The sequence below is a fragment of the Triplophysa rosa genome, linkage group LG7 (genome assembly GCF_024868665.1).
Source record: "Triplophysa rosa linkage group LG7, Trosa_1v2, whole genome shotgun sequence".
In the NCBI taxonomy this organism is placed as follows: Eukaryota; Metazoa; Chordata; class Actinopteri; order Cypriniformes; family Nemacheilidae; genus Triplophysa; species Triplophysa rosa.
The window spans coordinates 26,829,992-26,848,713 of record NC_079896.1 but is presented as its reverse complement, the minus strand read 5'-3'; the positions used below and the strand labels follow the sequence as shown (position 1 = coordinate 26,848,713).

The 18,722-nt window shown below is 39.8% G+C and overlaps 1 protein-coding gene across 4 annotated transcripts in view; it reads left to right on the top strand.

The window, feature by feature from the left end:
- gulp1b (GULP PTB domain containing engulfment adaptor 1b) overlaps nt 1-18,424 on the top strand; it is a 31,465-nt gene extending 13,041 nt beyond the window's left edge. For 2 of the 4 annotated variants that reach the window (XM_057337473.1, XM_057337475.1), the window contains exons 2-12: nt 6,766-6,828; nt 10,805-10,866; nt 12,400-12,471; nt 13,524-13,622; nt 14,045-14,182; nt 14,260-14,376; nt 15,552-15,638; nt 15,833-16,024; nt 16,497-16,617; nt 16,858-16,952; nt 18,310-18,421. In XM_057337473.1, coding sequence (XP_057193456.1) covers nt 6,766-6,828; nt 10,805-10,866; nt 12,400-12,471; nt 13,524-13,622; nt 14,045-14,182; nt 14,260-14,376; nt 15,552-15,638; nt 15,833-16,024; nt 16,497-16,617; nt 16,858-16,952; nt 18,310-18,381 — 1,118 coding nt within the window. In that variant the 3' untranslated portion in view covers nt 18,382-18,421. Of the gene's footprint in view, nt 1-6,765; nt 6,829-10,804; nt 10,867-12,399; nt 12,472-13,523; nt 13,623-14,044; nt 14,183-14,259; nt 14,377-15,551; nt 15,639-15,832; nt 16,025-16,496; nt 16,618-16,857; nt 16,953-17,602; nt 17,614-18,309 lie in introns of all 4 variants that reach the window. The other 2 variants (XM_057337474.1, XM_057337476.1) reach the window with 2 other exon arrangements.
- Nucleotides 18,425-18,722: the final 298 nt, after the last annotated feature.

Here is an 18,722-nt window from a genome sequence, read left to right as displayed (position 1 = left end):
TATGTTGTTCACTATAACCATGATCTGAAGTTTTCACACCCTTACATATCTAGAGCGGAACCTTTATTGTTTTTTTCTGAGCATTTTTGTATGTTTCAGATACAAAATCCATGTGAGATGTTTTTGTCTTGTCTGCGGAGAAGCATTTAAGAACATTTGGCATGTACTTGTACAGTATGTATATGACATGAAAGTATTTTGACTTGCTTTTTCTAAGTAAACCTTGAATGCTTAAAATGTTATTAAATCTCTTAAGTTCAGATGATTTGCTTATAATACAACACATTAGCTGTGCGCTGTACTTTACCCTTTGCCTTGGTTATTTACTGTGTGTGAGGTATTATAGAGATTTTGTTCCAGACTGTTTTATCTGGCGTTGGTCTTTTCATGATCGGAGGCGGTGAATGATAAATTGTGGCCATTTGCTCTTTGACGTAACCTTGATATTGCTGCCGGCGCGCACAGACGTCTGTTGTTGTTTGTTTCATGTTGAGACGGGGTTTGTTTTGGTGTGTTGGTGAGAAAAACAAGCTCATTAAACAGAAATGATTGTGTTTGTCTTCACCTCATGAAAGGTAAAATACAAACCAACAACACATTACGAGCAGAAGCTTCAGTCTCCAGAATGTGTCTCATTAGAAGAGAGCAGAAAGCCGACTGCACCTCAGAGATCATATGAAGACATTTATGTACTGTATATGTGCTCTGTGTAGTCTTCTGCTCAAGAAATTGCAATTCATTTCTTTAAAGAATTAAAAATAAACTGGATTTTGTCATACACTGTGAGTGTTGTTGAGAGAAAAGGTCAGATGTCATGTTTTATTTTGGTCATCAGATGAAATGGAACAACAGATTGATGATGTATTTTACTCACATAGACAAATGGAGTGTTTCTTTGTTTGTTTCTTTGTTTCTTTGCTTAAAAAGCTGCTAATAATATTAATGATGATGAGGACAAGTTGTAATGAAGAGTGGACTAGACTCTGAACTTCACGTCTTGTTTACTTGCAGCAGACGTTTGTTTCTTCATTAGATCTCATTACCTGAGGATGCTTTGGTAAACAAGAACAAGCTGTTAGTCTGTTGGCAGAAGTGTTCAACTCCATCAGCCCTGACAGCAGCACTTGAACATCAGATTCACACTCGTTCAGATTCATTTACAGAAAAACAAGGCGTGTGACTGAAAGTGGTTTGGTCCGTCCTTGAGATGCTGGAGGGAATGAAATCAATGCCTGACAGTAAAATATGAGCATATTTAAAGAGACTGGAGAAGTTTCACCGGGGAAATCCTTATCGTGTTGAAACAGCCATGAAGATTACAGCAAAATTATAAAAACATGTGCTGGTAGTCAGCGGCTGAGATTTATCAAGAAGCTTCATTATTCTATAGTGCTTTGTCTTGTCGTGAGTAAACACTGCTGCACGTGTGTGTGCCTGTGTGTGTGTGTGTGTGTGTGTGTGTGCGTGTGTGAGTGTTGTGTGGTGCGTGGTGTGTGTGTGTGTGTGTGTGTGCGTGCGTGTGTGTGGTGTGTGTGTGTGTTGGCGTGTGTGTGTGTGTGTGTGTGTGTGTGTGTGTGTGTGTGTGTGTGTGTGTGCTGTGTGTGTGTGTGTGTGTGTGTGTGTGTGTGTGTGGGTGTGTGTGTGCGTGTGTGTTGTGTGCGTGTGTTGTGTGGTGTGTGTGTGTGTGCGTGCGTGTGTGTTGTGTGTGCGTGTGTGTGTTTGTGTGCGTGCGTGTCTACAAGTGATACATGTGTGACCATCAACACCCACTTGACATTATTAACTTACCTATAGGACTTGTGCTACTACCAGTACAACAACAATCACACCCAAAAATACGCGAACAACTGGCCAACCATCCATCTCTAACTATACATTTACCCCTCAGGTGTGTGTGAAGTGCGCGTGTTCTTAGCGCTCGTTTTGTGCGCGGTGTGTGCGCGTGTGAGTGGCCCTGTGTGTGCGCCAGTGTTCGCCCTGAGAACACATCTGTGTGGTCGCGAAAACCCAAGCTGTGTGGTGTTGTCTGTGTGTGTGGTGCTTGTTTGGCCGGTGTTGCCTTTGTTGTGTGCCTGTTTGCGTGGTGTGCCTGTGTGTGTTTGCCTGTGTGTGTGTTAACCCTGTGGTGTGTGTGCATGTGTGCGATGTGTGACCTGTGTGTGTGCCTGTTGTGCTGGTGTGCCTGGTTGTGCCTTGTGTTGCGCTGTGTGTACTGGTGTGCTTGGGGGTGTGTGTGTGGTGTGATTTGTGCGTGTAAAATCTCAGTCACACAACATAGCCTCAATCGGCCGTGTGTGTCATGTGTGTGTTCGTGTGGTGTTGTGTGTGGTTGTGTGCCTGTTACGTAATGTGTGGCTGTGTGCATGTGTGCCTGTTGTTGTGTTGATCATTCAAATCACAAAACTCATGGCGTACAACAAAAATATCTTAAACCGCAAAGTATCCTCCAATCCAATACAACAGTGTGTACGTGTGTGTGTGTGTGTGTGTGTGCGTGCGTGCGTTCGTGGCTGTGCATGTGTGTGCGTGTGTCTGTGCGTGTGTCTGTGCGTGTGTCTGTGCGCGAGTCTGTATGTGTGTGTGCATGTGTGTACGTGTCTTTGTGCATGTGTGTGTGTGCGTGTGTGTGTCTGTGTGTGTGTCTGTGTACGCGTGTGTGTCTGTGTGTGCCTGTGTGTGAGTGAGTGTGTGCGTGTGTGTGTCTGTGTGTGTGCGTGTCTGTGTGTGCGTGTCTGTGTGCGTGTCTGTGTGTGCGTGTCTGTGTGCGTGTCTGTGTGTGTGTGTAGTGTGGTGCGCATCGCAGTTGCTGTTGTGTGTGTGTGTTATTCAGTCCTGAAACATTGTGTTGCCTGATGTGTGTGTGGCCTGTGTCTGTATGTGTTTGTGTGCGTTGTGCGTGGCGTTGCGTGTGTCCTAGCAAAAAACGAAAACTGTGTGCCTGTTGCCTGTGCGTGTTGGCCTGTGCTGCGCGCTTGTGTGTGTCATGCCTGTGCTGCCTGTTACAAATACATGGTGGTGTGTGCATGCCTGTGCGTGCCTGTGTGTGTGTGCGTGTGCGTGCCTGTGCGTGCCTGTGTGTGTGTGTGCGTGTGCGTGCGTGTGCGTGCCTGTGCGTGTGTGCCTGTGCGTGTGTGCCTGTGCGCATGTGTGTGTGTGTGTGTGTGTGTGTGTGTGTGCGCGTGCGTGCATGCGTGTGTATGATTGTGTACTGTAGATCCACAGACTGATTCACCTCCTAAATGTCAGCACACACACAATCTCATTCAATGTTTTGTGTTTGAAAGGTGCAAATGATTTGTTTTATTAAACCGTAAATATTGTTCTTTAGCTTAAACTTTAGATTAAAACATGTCACACAGCTAACATTATTGTCATGTGTAGATACTTGAATGTGTAGAATAGATTTCAGATGATTAAACTCTTTGTCTGTCTTTGAAGGTTCTTCTGAGATGTCTTGAAGGGACGACCGTCGGCTGATTTAAAGTCTAATTGTCATTTTTATTTTTATTTTTCCTGATAATGAGATTATATGCTTCACAGAGCAGCACATCTCATTTGGTCTTCATACGTCTAATGTAAAACTCATTTGCCTGATTTATTCATATTTTTGTAGCGGCGTAGATGAATCATAATATCATGACCAAACCGTGCAATTGTTCTTGGCCGTTTTCTCTTTAACATGCATTAAATTGATGGGCTATGTCTTTTCTTCTGTTATGGATAAATTAATTCATGCTAGGGTGACCACACGTGACATTTTTCCCGGACACGTCCTGGCCAGGATTTTGGATGCGTCCTCCGGAGGTCGCATTTGTCCACCGCATATGTCATCGAGGTTTATTATTTCAGGTTTAATTTCAGAAAAGGGTAACACTTTACATTAAGGTTCCCTTCATAAAGCATTTATAAATGTGTTCATTAATGATTAATAAGTCATTAACAAATACACTAAATGCACAAAGGTTGTTGTAGACTTGTTTGTTTACGATGATTTATTAATGATTCAATTACTTCCAATAGTTAATCAAAACCAGAAAACATTTAGTTATTATTTATTGTAGAAACAGAATGCTCACAAGGCTACACCTCTGATGTGAGTCATACATTTAGATGTACTGACAGCCCATGAAAGTGCACTTTAAAGAAAAGTGGATGCCTGTGAAGTATTCATTCACAACTTCAAAACACCAAACTTGAAAAAAATGTTGAGTTATAAATGTTAGCAAACCATGAAAGTGTGTCTTAATATAGTGGATTCATGTGAACCATTCATGAAAAACCAACATAACACCCTACAGTCTCCAGTCTGACAGCCTATTTTGCAAATAAATACATTTATTAAGCATTTATAACATGCGAGTTAAAAATGGCTCACTATTTGGCAGGTATTTAGTTATAACTGCTTTATAATGCATTTGTAAAGGACTTATTAATCATTAATGAACACATTTACAAATGCTTTATGAAGGGAACCCTAATGTAAAGTGTTACCCAGAAAAGCAACCGTTGTATGTCAAGGTAAGAATGAAACTACAATGGTTATACGTCTTAAGAGACATAAATGTTGATTTCATGATGTTTTTTTAACTACGTATGCGGTGGACAAACACGACCTCCGGAAGACGCACGTGTAGTCCTGGCCAGGACGTGTCCGGGAAAAATGGCACGTATGGTCACCCTAAATCGTGCAGTACTCTTGTGCAACTAACTTCAGCGTCAGCAGAGCCTTTTGTGGATGCATACTGGTTTGTTGGGGTTTTAACTGGTGTACCAGTATAAACGTGCTGTTTATGAAAGCTGACCAACACTCTTTATGAAGAAGCCCAGAGAAGTGTTATGGACACCAGCATCCAAAACTCAACCCGTGCCGGTTATCTGTTTCCAGCAGACATGTGAGCAGTGTTTTTCTGGATCACTTTATCGGTCTTTCCCTCTGGATGACGTCTCATCTGTTATGTTTCAGTACCGCTCCATCATGAGCAGCAGTGTGTCCGTCACTTTAAGAATGAATTTGTGATGGATTGATACAGATGCAGAGCTTACAGGAGCAGAAATGTGTGTCAATTTGTGTTTATTTCCACAAATCATTCACAGTACGTCCAGGACTGAGAGGGAAGTGGGTCTTTTTCGACTATTGCTTCCGACTTAAAGAAAACACTCTGCACTGATGACAGATTCAGTTTTATATGTGAACGAGAGCATGAATATCATTCACATATAAAACTGAATCTGTCATCAGTGCAGAGTGTTTTCTTTAAGTCGGAAGCAATAGTCGAAAAAGACACACTTCCCTCTCAGTCCTGGACGTACTGTGAATGATTCCAGATGACCAGAAGTGGTCATTCTCTTGATAACATTCCTTGTAAAGCTGAATGTCTTTCTATCAGCTGATGACAACGCTGTAAACATTAAAGTCTATATCCTAAAGATCATCTGCTGTGACTGTGACATGTCTTGACTTTGATCCTGATGAATCACTTCACTTTATGTCCAGCAGTGATTCACTCTCATGTGATGTTTATCCTGATGAAAGATGATGCAAATGAGATTATAAAAAGGTCTGTTCTGGTCCTTGATTCTGATTGGCTGAGCCGAGTTCTAAGCCGTTATAAAATACACCGATTTATAACGGCTGATCGCATTACATCGCCTAAATATCATTTTATTGACTTTATTTGATGAAACCTTGCTGCACATATGGAACAACCCTTTTATAAAAGCAATAAGCCGTGTGAAGCAGTGGGTTACAGTGCGCTTTATAACAGCTGAGGGGGTTTAATGACTCGTGCCACATCACCCTCAGCTGTTATAAAGCGCACAGTGTAATATTGGCCTTCTCTCTTGTGCTCACCTTCTATTTCTGATCCGTTCGGATTCTTATTCTTCTGTTTTTTCTCTCCGAGGATGTTTGATGATTGACAGACTGAAGTGTTTTGTGCTGCGGGTTCTTTCTGCTCTTCAGATCAATGGGATGTGAGAACGGGAAGATTCTCTCTGCTGTTGTTCTTCAGGGTTTCATTGAGAACACTTGACTTCTGTTATTGAGTTATTGAACCGAGCAGCACCAGCCGGACGCTCCGGACACTCACCAGCAAAGCTTTTATATTAGTGAAAGTTGACATTGAAAGTAATTATTTCAAGTAATTGTATTAAACCAGCAGATGATGCGCTTTGCATGGAAAGCCGGTGAGATTGATTTGTGTTGGTGACATGTCAGTTGTTTAATCTGTTCTTATGTTGGAGGATCAGCCTCAAAATGAGTTTGTTTCTGAGAGTGTTTGGTTTGATCCATCAACTTCTGTTCAACATTATCCAGACGTTTCACAGCAGAAGTGGGAATCGAAGGTGAAAATGTTCTGAACCACAGAAATCTTAGTACATACAGAACAATGTGTGCGAGGAAGCTCCTGTGTCTTCAGCACTCCAGACGGACACATTGTGTGCTAATTGGCGGCACAGTCGAGCTGAAAGTGAACTCAACATGAAGTGTCTCTGAGATTCTCATCTCAGTTATTCAGAATATTAAAGGGGTCATATGGCACGAATGCATGTTTTTCTGTGTCTTTGGTGTGTTATAAGTCGCTCATGCATGTATTAGACACATATGATTGCAGAAATGAAAGTGTGGGAACAAAAGAGTCATTCTATGTAAAAGCGAATGCTCACCCAGACCTGCCTGAAACACCTCGTGTAGCCACGGATCTTTTCATTTGACAAATGAATTGTTTGGCTCTTTCACAGTTATTCTCTGTGATTTTATTCTAGGTGGCGTCTCATTGGAAGATCGTGAAATCTGCAGAATGAACAGAGCTTTTAACAGGAGAAAAGGTAAGTGAATGTCCGCTTGCATAAATCAGCTTGACTGATGCGGATGGATGTGTAGGTCTACTGGACAGTACTAAAAGGGACAGTTCACCTGAAAATAAAAATTCTGTCATCATTTACTTTAAAAATGTATATAAATGTATACATTTCTTTGTTCCGATGAACACGGAGAAGGATATTTCGAAGCATGTTAGCAACTGTCCGTTCACTACCATGGAAGAATTTTTTTTATTGTTTTTGTTCTGTTGAACACATAATGAGATATATTGAAGAATTTAGGAAAACAAACTGTTCTCGGGCACCTTCGACTACCACTTCATAGTTTCTTCTATGGTAGTCAATGATGTCCCGGAACTGAAAATAACTAACATTCTTCCAAATATCTTTCTCTGTGTTCATCAGAATCAGAACAAAGTCATTTATACAGGTCTGAAATGACACGAGTAAATGATGACAGCTTTTTCATTTTGGATGAACTGTCCCTTTAATTATTTTTAATTAAATGTGTGGTTTTACTTTGGAAGATTTTTACTTCACTGCATTTCATATACAGTATACATTTTGTTTTTATTTACCTTTTATACTTCGGCTCAATAAACATCTACATAATACTTTATTGCATTTACTTAAGTATTTTACTTGAGTAAAAGTGCTAGATTTTGAATGCACCTAATATGAAAGGTAAATTAAAAACAACATGTATTTATGAAATGTAGTGGAGTAAAATTGGATAGCATTTTTCCTAAGTTAAAACACTCTGATAAAGTAAAGATACTTGTACGCGGATGAAATGAAAACGTACTGTAATGGAGTCTGCACCACACAAGAGTGAAGGCATCATAATACTGTATGAACGTGTTCTGATACACAAAAGGGCTTCATGAGGAATCCAAATCCCAGGAATTTTAGCTCACTCTCCAAACCTCACAGGGTTTCCTTTTTTAAGACATCTTTTGGGGAAAATGACAAGACACCTCATGAAAGCTCGCTAAAAAGACACTAAATATTGATGTATAACCCTCACACATCAGGTTTTCAGAGGTTGTTTTCTGGCACTGGTACTATCTGCACACACACACACACACATGTTGGGTTTCCATGTTTTATGGGGACATTCCATAGACACAATGGTTTTTATACTGTACAAACTGTGTATCATATTCCCTCCCCCTAACCCTAACAATCACACACAACTGTCTGCTCTTTTACATTTTCACTAAAGTTCATTCTGTATGATTTATAAGCTTGTTTCCTCATGGGGACCAAAAAATGTCATTTTGTCCCCATACCGTAGGGTTTACCCTTCCCACACACACACACACACACACAGATGAGGATTCATCCTGTATGTGACACAGGTGATGGTTGATGGTGATGCTCCGGTCGGATGCTTTATTAACGCTGATGGTCGTGAGGTCACAGCACAGGTTTGTGGAGTTTATCTCTGTGGGCAGATGCAGCGCTGGTGGCTTGATTTCAATATTTCGTAACTCTGCAGTGAGATTAGAAAATAAATTGTTCATCTCATCATCCTAAATGTGTTTTTGGTACTTTTGTTCAGTTAATGTAAATGTCATATTATTACACAGTCAAATCTGATAGAAACCGGCTTTGCTTAAAAGCACATCCCAAACCAGCCTAAAATAGTCCATAGTTCATAGGGTGGTTGAAATAAAATAGTTTAATCTGGTTTATGTTTCTTTGGCTGGTTTAAGATGGTTTGGGTTGGTTCAGTTGGTTTAAGGTGGTTTTGTCTTGAGCCGGGTTTGATTTTTTAAATTTAGTTACTTAGACTCAGCTGTCCCCTATCGCCATCGGCGTTATCGCTAAATCACCTCGCACCTGTTCTCTCTTACCTCGATTTTCTCTGCTACTTTACTCTGCTGTTCCCGCAGCTTCTTTGCCAGATTATTGTGACATTGTTACAGAATGCTATTCAGTTCTGCAAGAGTCTTAGTTAATCCGGTCTAGTTTAGTCCAGTCGTGTCTGTGGCTTCAGGTCTGTTCTCTGTCCAGTCGCCCTGCTGCCTGTGTGTGCCAAGTCCTGTCGTTGTGAGCGAGAGAGAGCTTGCTGGCCAGGATTAGCGCTCGCTTCACTCCACCCGTCTGCTGCCTGTTCTGCTGGTCTACACATTTGAGAGACCTGCCTTTGCCTCCTGAGTTCCTTCCAGTTCTGCACCCACCTGCGCCGGCCGGAACGGCAGACTGTCTGGTTTCCTTATTCAATAAACTGTTGCGTTCATCTGCTGTCGCTTTTGGGTCCTCCATCATCTCTGTGACAGGTTTAGCTGCCTCAATCTGGTTTATATTGGTTTAGCTGTCTAAGGTGGTTGAAGTTCGTTTAGCTGGTTTAAGCTGGTTTAGCTGACTCAATCTGGTTTAGCTGTCTAAGGTGGTTGAAGTTCATTTAGCTGGTTTAAACTGGTTTAGCTGACTCAATCTGGTTTAGCTCGTCAAGCTGGTTTATGTTGGTTTAGCTGTCCAAGGTGGTTAAAGTTTGTTTAGCTGGTTTTAACTGGTTTAGCTGACTCAATCTGGTTGATGTTGGTCTAGCTGTCAAAGGTGGTTGAATTTCGTTTAGCTGGTTTAAGCTTGTTTAGCTGATTCAATCTGGTTTAGCTGACTCAATCTGGTTTATGTTGGTTTAGCTGTCTAAGGTGGTTAAAGTTTGTTTAGCTGGTTTAAACCGGTTTAGCTGACTCAATCTGGTTCATGCTAGTTTAGCTGTCAAATATGGTTGAATTTCGTTTAGCTGGTTTAAGATGGTTTAGCTGATTCAATCTGGTTTAGCTGGTTATGCTGGTTATGTTGGTTTAGCTGTCTATGGTGGATGAAGTTCATTTAGCTGGTTAAAGCTGGTTTAGCTGCCTCAATCTGGTTTAGCTTGTTAAGATGGTTTATGTTGGTTTAGCTGTCTAAGGTGGTTGAAGTTCGTTTATCTTTGCTCAGAAGTAACTGTCTAAGGTTTTCTTTCTCTCTGAAGCAACATAAAATTGTAATATTCAAATATAGAAAATAGATAAATTGCAAACATTTATTCTGTCATGTGCCCTCCAGCTGAAACTGTGTTTGTGAGTTAAATAAATGTACAGTAGCATTGTGATAAGAATGTTGATTGTACAGTATTTTAACAGATTTGAATGTGACCTGCCCCATGTTCATTGTTTGAATGTTTAGCCTTTATGTGTATAAGCCAGTGGGTGACAGAATAACAAACTGACCTTTCATTCTGATGTGTGAGACGTCCAGCGGTGCTGTGATCTTTCACAGACATAAAGACTGATGCCAAAAATGGATCTGTTTACTTCACTCCCTCTTTACTGTCTACGAGTTCAAAGACCAATGAACCTTCACTCTTTTACATCAGTCTTTTATTGTTTCAAAACTTCACCGAAATCACCTTTATTTCTGGCATTTGTTTTATAATGTAGACACTGAAAGCCTGTGTGTATTTATTTTTCCTCCTTAAATCAGTTGCAGCGTTTGCCATAAGAAAGAGTTTTGTGGTATCAAGATAAAGAATAGTTGAAAGGTTTTGTTAATAACCTGTGTGAGTGTATAGAGAGTCATTGTGCATATAAATATCATGAGAAAGTGTCTCGTGTGTCTCTCTCTCTCTCTCTCTCTCTCTATCAGAGGTCATAATAATAATAATATAATATTAACAAATTATGATTATATCATCATAATATGTGTGTAAATGTCTCGTGTGTGTGTTGAGGTATCGGTCTTTACATGTATACACAGTATTTCACTAAAACAAATGTGTAAGAATGGGATGTGATGAAGTAGGCTGTATGATTTACCACAACACACTTTTGACAGACTTCATTACTTTATTGAGAATGAGTGATTATATCTTAAACTTGATGTTGTGTAGTGATGCTCTTAACACTTCAGAATATATGATTTCTACTGTTTGTCATCTATTTATTTTCTACCTGTGAATTCTTGTGCTTTTCTCTGTGTTTTGATGCAGATAAAGCGAGCATGCACACACCCGAGGCTCTGGTGCAAAGTCATGTTGTGTATAATGCAAAGGTACTGTTTCATACACTTTATTTCTGCGAATGTCTGCGAGTTTACTGATGATACAGAAACATACATGTCTGCACATTATTACATCCCGTCTATTGGAACGAAGGACGCGATATGTTTTTCTATGTAGCGGACTCTGCCCACAGCCAGCAGACCAAATGTGACCCTGGATCACAAAACCAGTCTTAAGTAGCACGGGAACATTTTTAGTAAAAGACAAAAATACATTGTGTGGGTCAAAATTATCGATTTTTCTTTTATGCCAAAAATCATTAGGATATTAAGTAAAGATCATGTTTCATGAAGATATTTTGTGAATTTCCTACCGTAAATATATAAAAACTTTATTTTTGTGAGTGGACGGTCTGCCACAGTGCCCCTGATTAACAAATTCAAAGGCAATTTTCTCAATATTCTGATTTTTTTTGCGCTCTCAGATTCCAGAGTTTTAAACGGTTGTATCTCAGCCAGATATTGTCCTAATCTAACAACTCATATATCTATAGAAAGTTTATTTATTCAGCTTTCAGATTATGTAAAGATCTCAATTTCGAAAAATTGACCCATAAGACTGATTTTGTTGTCCAGGGTCACAAATAAAAGGAAGAGGACACCATAATGAAGTCTGGATATTTATTTGAAACGTCAGTAAGTGAATATAGAGAGCAGTAACTTTAGGGTGACCCAAGGCCAAAACAACAACAAAAATGAGACTAATAAAGAAAACCCATAACATAACTAACCTAGAACACGACAAAAGGAAATACAAACACATTAGCTAACTCCCTAACAAAACACAATCAGCCAAATAGGCTTAAAACAAAAATGTCAGGTCACCCCTACGCTCTTACAGGCTTCAGCAGTATGTGCCAATGAGTAGGAACACAAAAAAACACATTGTGACAAACAAAGAAATGTGTGATGTGTCTGCGGGCGGAGGGAGAGACCGCGGAGCTCTCAAACACACGACCTAACAAAGAGCTGGCCATCCATCAGTGACGCGCCGTGCCTCGCTTTACTCTCGTCCTCACCAAAACTCAGACTGGTTTTCACACACATTGATGTACACGCACACACTGACAAGTCACGGACATACACTGCAAATTCACGTGTGTGTGTGTGTGTGTGCGTGCGTGCGTGTGTGTGAGAAAGAACCTGACCCGCTGAAACTGCTGCAGTGTTCTTCTGTGACCTTCATCATCACACTCTCTCATCACGGGCAGTCAGCACAGCACAGCGTATGATATTTCTGGAGACAGATGGGATTACACACTTATAAAGAAGTGTAGATCATATCAGCAATAACTGATGACGGGCTGTTGAATTATTAGAGAAATAATGCACGTGTTTGTAATAATGAGGCAGAAATGCCTGTGAACAAGTGTCAATATGTATATACTGTAAGGATAAGAAGGTGCCAGATTTGATTCTCAGGGAACACACAAACATGCATAACTTTGAATGTACTGTCATGTCATTCAGGAAAAAAGCATGAAATACAGAATGTAAATAGTTGTGATGTTGTGTTTTGTGTAGTTTTTGGGTATCACAGAAGTGGAGCAGCCCAAAGGCACAGATATGGTGCGAGTGGCCGTCAGAAAGCTGAAGGTACGCTGTTCTAAACGTTTATGGCCCATAAAAAGTGCTTACAGTTTCCTCATTCTGTGTTTATGAGCCGGAGACGGCCGTGTTAATGAAATGTCAATCTACAGACAGTGTAATAGACAAAAGTTTCTTCCACAGTCCATTTAACAGACATAAAGTTTATGAGAGTGAACACAAGCCTGTCAGAAAATCATGATTAAATCAGTAATCTGTGCATGAAGAAAAGAGATGCGCATGCTTCTTCACCTGATCAACATTGACTGAAGTAAACCTCAAGTCCATCAGAAGTGTGAAGTACACTGTGTGTGAGATTCATCGAATCCAGTTCGACTCTCTGCAGGTCACTGAGTCCAGGAACTCAATCTCACTGAACCTGATGATGTCTGACAACACCTCTAACTCTACCTGTACTTCCCTTGATAGTGTGCGCTTTTAAAAGTGCATAATCCTAATAGAGTGCCTGCTTAATACCCTTGCTCTAGCGTTAAAAGTTGATCGTGTTTGTCTTCATAGTGTTCACTCTTGAGAGTGTTTATTCTTGATAGTGTTCACAACAGTTGATACTACAGTATGTGTTCTCAATCGCATGCACTCTTGACAGTGTTTATTCTTGATTGTGTGCACTCTTGAGGGTCTTGACTGTTGACAGTGTGCACATACTGTATATTTAGCCCCCTTGATAGTGTGTATTCCTGATAGGGTGCTCTCTGTGTATTGTGTACTCTTGATAGTGTTCACTCTTGATATTTCAGTGTGTGTTCTCAATCGCATTCACTCTTGATAGTGTTTAATCTTAATAGTGTTATGATAGTGACACACTCATAACACTATCATTCTATGATAGTGTTTATTTCTGATAGTGTGCACTCTTGAGAGTGTGTACTCTTTATAGTGTGTACTCTTTATAGTATGCACTCTTGATAGTGTTTATTCTTAATAGTGTTATGATAGTGACACATTCTATGATAGTGTTTATTTCTGATAGTGTGCACTCTTGAGAGTGTGTACTCTTTATAGTGTGCACTCTTGTGGTGAATGATCTTTGTTGTTCTCAGTTTCAGAGGCATATCAAGAAGTCTGCGGGACAGAAAACACCTAAAGTGGACCTTCAGATCTCAATATACGGTGTGACGATACTGGACTCAAAAACCAAGGTTTTCTTCATCTCATTTGGTTTAATCTTTATCAAAAGGTTAAAGACGCTCATGGCTGATGTCATTTCATGCGTGACAAACCTAATTCAGACTCTATGGGAACATTAAAATATTCAGAGCATGAACCTCGCTCCTGATCTGACTCGGCAATCAAATGCAATTTAGCAGAAAATGAAATCTCTCAGACATTTAGTGCTCATTAAATGCTTCAAACACGACTGACGGAATGATTTCACTTCAATACTGGACTGATTGAACTCATTCAGCTATTATTAAAGGTGATTAATGTCATTACACGTGTTTGTCCACAACACCGCCCTTGTGTTCTGTCAGGAGCTGCAGAGAGTCTTTCAGGAGTCATGAAATAAAGATGATCTGAAGTAAATGTGATGTGAGCAGTGATCTCGCTCTCTCTCTTCCAGGAGATCCAGCATAACTGTCAGCTTCACCGCATGTCCTTCTGCGCAGACGACAAGACCGACAAAAGAATATTTACTTTTATTTGCACAGAACCTGAGACGAAGACGCATCTGTGTTACGTGTTCGACAGTGAAAAATGTGTACGTTTAACGTGTAAAGTGTGACTACATGCAGTAATATTTAACAGACGTTATAAACGTGTGCTGATGTCATCCAGGCTGAGGAGATCACTCTTGCTATTGGACAAGCCTTCGATCTGGCCTACAAAAAATTCCTGGAGTCTGGAGGAAAAGATGTGGAGACGAGAAAACAGATCGGAAACCTTCAGAAACGAGTAAGATCACCAAACATGACTGTAAGACGCTTTACAGTAGATTCATGCCAGCTCACAGGAAGTGATGTCATAGATAAACGCTGTGACACTGATGGGTGAACTCACCCCTCCTCCATGTTTTCTTCTTTAATTCAGTTTTTTGTGCGTAGCTGAGATTGATTTGAATCTGTCAGAGCGAACGTTTTGCGCAGCTACAGAATCAGCATTAGATTTACTCACATAAATAACTCACCATCATCTCATTCCAGTCAAATGTCATTTACATACTGTACCACATGAAAACATACTTCAAATGTAAACTGTAGTATACTTTACTGTAGTTTTTTGTAGTAACACACTACTATGATATAATGTATCGTTATATATTAAAGGGGTCATCAGATAAAAATCCAACTTTTTCTGTGTTTAAGTTCTACGTATAATCGGGTCCCTGGTGCATCTACCAACTTAGAAATGTTGAAAAAGAAGAACCCAGTAACTTTGTTTTGGTGAGCTTTTCTCTGCAAGCATGTTAGAAATCGAGCCGATCAGATTTCGCTCCCCTTGCTTGTGACATAGAAAGGGGTTCTTATTATAATATTGCCGCCCATTAATCTGTTTACTTATTACATACTACAAACAAATGTGTAGTATAATGAAATGTAAGTCGCTTTAGATAAATGCGTCTGCCAAATGCGTAAAAAGGTCAAAAAAGTCTCCATAATTAACACAACTACAAGCTGAGGTTTAATCAGGTTGAATCTAAAACATTCTGGGAGGTGTGCCCCGTGGACCAGCGTTGGGAAACACTACATGTGCATTGTGTCAACATAACGGACGGAAGAGGGGTGGGGTGCACAGTAACTCATTAGCATTTAAAGAGACATACACCAAAACGGGTTGCTGTGAGCATAGGTTTTTTTGACAAGGCAAAAAAGGTGTCCTTTTTCAGAAAATATATTACAGACATTTCATGAAGAATGAAAACACTTTTAAATGTATACTATAGTATTGTGTAGCATTAACTGTAGTAATTTAATGAAGTGTAGTGAATAATGTGGTATACTTCAATGTTTACTATGGTAAGGTTAATAACAGTTTACTACAGTAAATGGTTAAGTATACTTATGTAGGATGATCATCACACGTGTATTGAGTGATTTTTAATATCCACTGTAAATGTATTCCTGTGAAAGATTGAGGATTTGGAGATGGAGAACTCCAAACTGAAGAAGAAACTGAAGGAACTGGAGGATCAGCTGATGGACTCTCGCTGTTCATCGGTGTGTTCACTGTGAAATGACATTTGTTTCATTCCGTTGAAATGCTGCAATGATTCAACTGAATCTGGATTGGTGTATTTGTGTTTGTTTATCTCTTCTCTGGAACTCGTCTCATTTGTCTATCTGTCTCCAGTCTGTCTATCTGTGCCGTGTCTCAGCACCTGCGTGTGTCTAATAGACTTTACACTTTTCAGAGAGCGTCTGTCTTGTCGTGGTGTGGTGGTGATGATGATGTCACCTCACTGTCCAGCCTTGAGATGCCCCCTGTCACTCTGACACCTGTCAGCTCACCTGACTCCAGCCAATCAGCAAGCTTGCTCACTCCTCCTCCTGCTAAACCCGCCCACTCACAGCCCAGCAGCGGCTTCATCCTGCCGCGACCTCGCGTAAACCTCTCGTGTTCTTGCTTTTAGATCAACACACCGAACACTAGAGTGCTGCAGGGATGACAGGTTCATGGAGGACAAAACCTGGAAATTACTTTTTGGGACTTTCAGTTCCTTTGAACTGAAGTTTTTGGTTTAACTGCCTGAAATAGAGTCTGTGGTTACCACAAGCTCAAGATATTATCAGTAATACATCACTCATGATTGTTTGAAATCTTTGACGTGTCTTAAAAAAGGCGATTGCTAACAAGTTGTTAAATACAAATACATTGTCTCTTGATCATCTTGATGGATAAACTTCTGGAAAAAAATCTGATTGACTCCAGGTTCACCTACAAAAACACACCATCACTCCAGCGCTCTAATGTGCACTTTAACTGTCATCCAGTTTCGCTCTTTAATCTGAATTTTACATACTAAACTTAGAATTTCTAACGCTAAAGTAAATTATTTTTCTGTGTGTCATCATCAGGCCGGAAGCGTACAGACTCGATTGGCCTCCACAGATATATTTGATATGATTCCCTTCACCCCTGAATCTCCAATAACAAAACGAGTCAACTGTAACGGCATCTCATCTCCAAAAGAAAGAGGTGAGAGTCTCACATCAATGTATTCATGCAGAATCATCCGGATGTCACCACAGAAATGTGCTTTAGAGTTTCATGTGTTTAAAACACGGAGTGAGAATGTTGTATGAAGACCTAATTCCATCTCACATTCACTGTCATCCAAATCATTTTAGTTTGACGTCAGTTGTTTATTTATCCCTGTGAAAACGAGTCTGACATCTGATGATTGTTGAGTATTTTGTTTATCTGTCTGTGTTGTAGATATAGATTTGTTCGGAGCAGAACCGTTCGATCCGTTCATCTGTGGACCTGCGGTCTTCACAACAGACATTCAGTCTAAACTCGATGAGATGCAGGTCGGCACATCTACAGTTTTTTTAATACTACACATACATGAAATAGATATCACTGTCAGAAACAGTCTGAGAATGTTAACCAAGAGCATGTGTTTACGGCGGCGATACCTGTTCTTTTAACTACAGAAAAGGAGTTCAATGTTTGTCAAACCTGTTTAGCAAAAATCCTTTTAGGTGTTGCGATTAATGTCGCAGAAATCACTTACAGCAGCTTTAAAGAAGGATTTATGGATTGATATTATTTGTTATCAGGATAAACTGTTATACAGTAGGCTATATCAAAGAAATGGTCCCAATCTAAGGAGGTTGTAAATACATTTTTGGATGTTGTTCACATGTTTGAAGCAGAATTAAGACAGAATCTCAAATATGGGAAGAAAATCACGTCAACGATGTGTCATTAAGAAACAGCAGATAAGAGCCAACATGACTGACATCAGACATCCCAGATAAATCACAGAAATCCTGTGAGCAGCGTTTGACTGAATGTGTCTTAATTCTGACTACAATAACTCACATGATTAGAGATGTTTTTGAGGACATTCACCCTGTAACAAGCGTGTTATTTATACGTCTGTGTCTATTAAACCAATAATCCAGAATAATTCAATAATCTTAATGTCTTCTTTTCCTCTCAATGCCTCTCTCAGCGCCAGAGATGGTTTGTAATTTAATGTTCATTTGTCATTCACCTTTCATTATGTGTTCTGGAGTCTTTTCACAGCGTTTTACACTTTCACATTTATGTGCATGAATTTTGTATAAATTGAATTTCAGTCTTTAGTTCACCCCAAAATTCTGTGATCATTTACTCAAACTTTGTCTGAGAGATTTTTGTCTGGATGTTAAAGGGATACTTCATCCCAAAATGAAAATTCTGTCATCATTGACTCACCTTCGAGTTGTTCCAAATGTGTATAAATGTCTTTGTTCTGATGAACAAGATAGTTGGAAGAATGCTTATAACCAGACAGATTTTTCCCCCCATTGACTCCCATAGTAGGAAAAAATACAAAGGTTGTCAAAAGTGCCCCAGAACTGTTTGCTGTCCTACATTCTTCAAAATATCTTCTTTTATGTTCAACAGAACAAAAAAAGGATAAAGTATTTTTATGGGAGTCAATGGGGGGCGAGATCTGTCTGGTTACAAGCATTCTTCCAAATATCTTTCTCTGTGTTCATCAGAACAAAGACATTTGTACAGATTTGGAACAACTCGAAGGCGAGGAAATGATGACAGAATGATAATTGTTGGGTGAAGTATCACTTTAAGCGTCATGTGTCCTGTCAAAATAACATTCATCACACATTTTCATGAATCTTGTGGCTTATCTTCATGTTTTGTTGTTTTTGACAGGAGGGGTTCCAAATGGGACTGACTTTAGAGGGAGCAGCATTTGCTCTGGATCAGACGGACAGTCGATGCTGATTCTGAATAGAGTTCTTTTTTGTTTATACTGTAATTGTTGACCTCGAAACACTCAATGACATCGTCACAATTTTTATTCACGTTTCAAATTTAAAGGAAAAATGACAAAAGCCGCAAAACGGTCTGTAAAGCCCAGTTCTATTTTTATATAATAAAGTTACCATTGAATATTGTACATATGTTTGATCTTGTTAGAGAAGACTTTTTCTAGATGCTTGCTAGAATTTAGACCAAATTTACACAGAATGTTTGAAATAAAAACATGCATTCATTCACAATCAAGTTATCGTCTGAATCTATTAATCCTGATGCTCATGTTGTGTGAGATTCAGAACCAATGT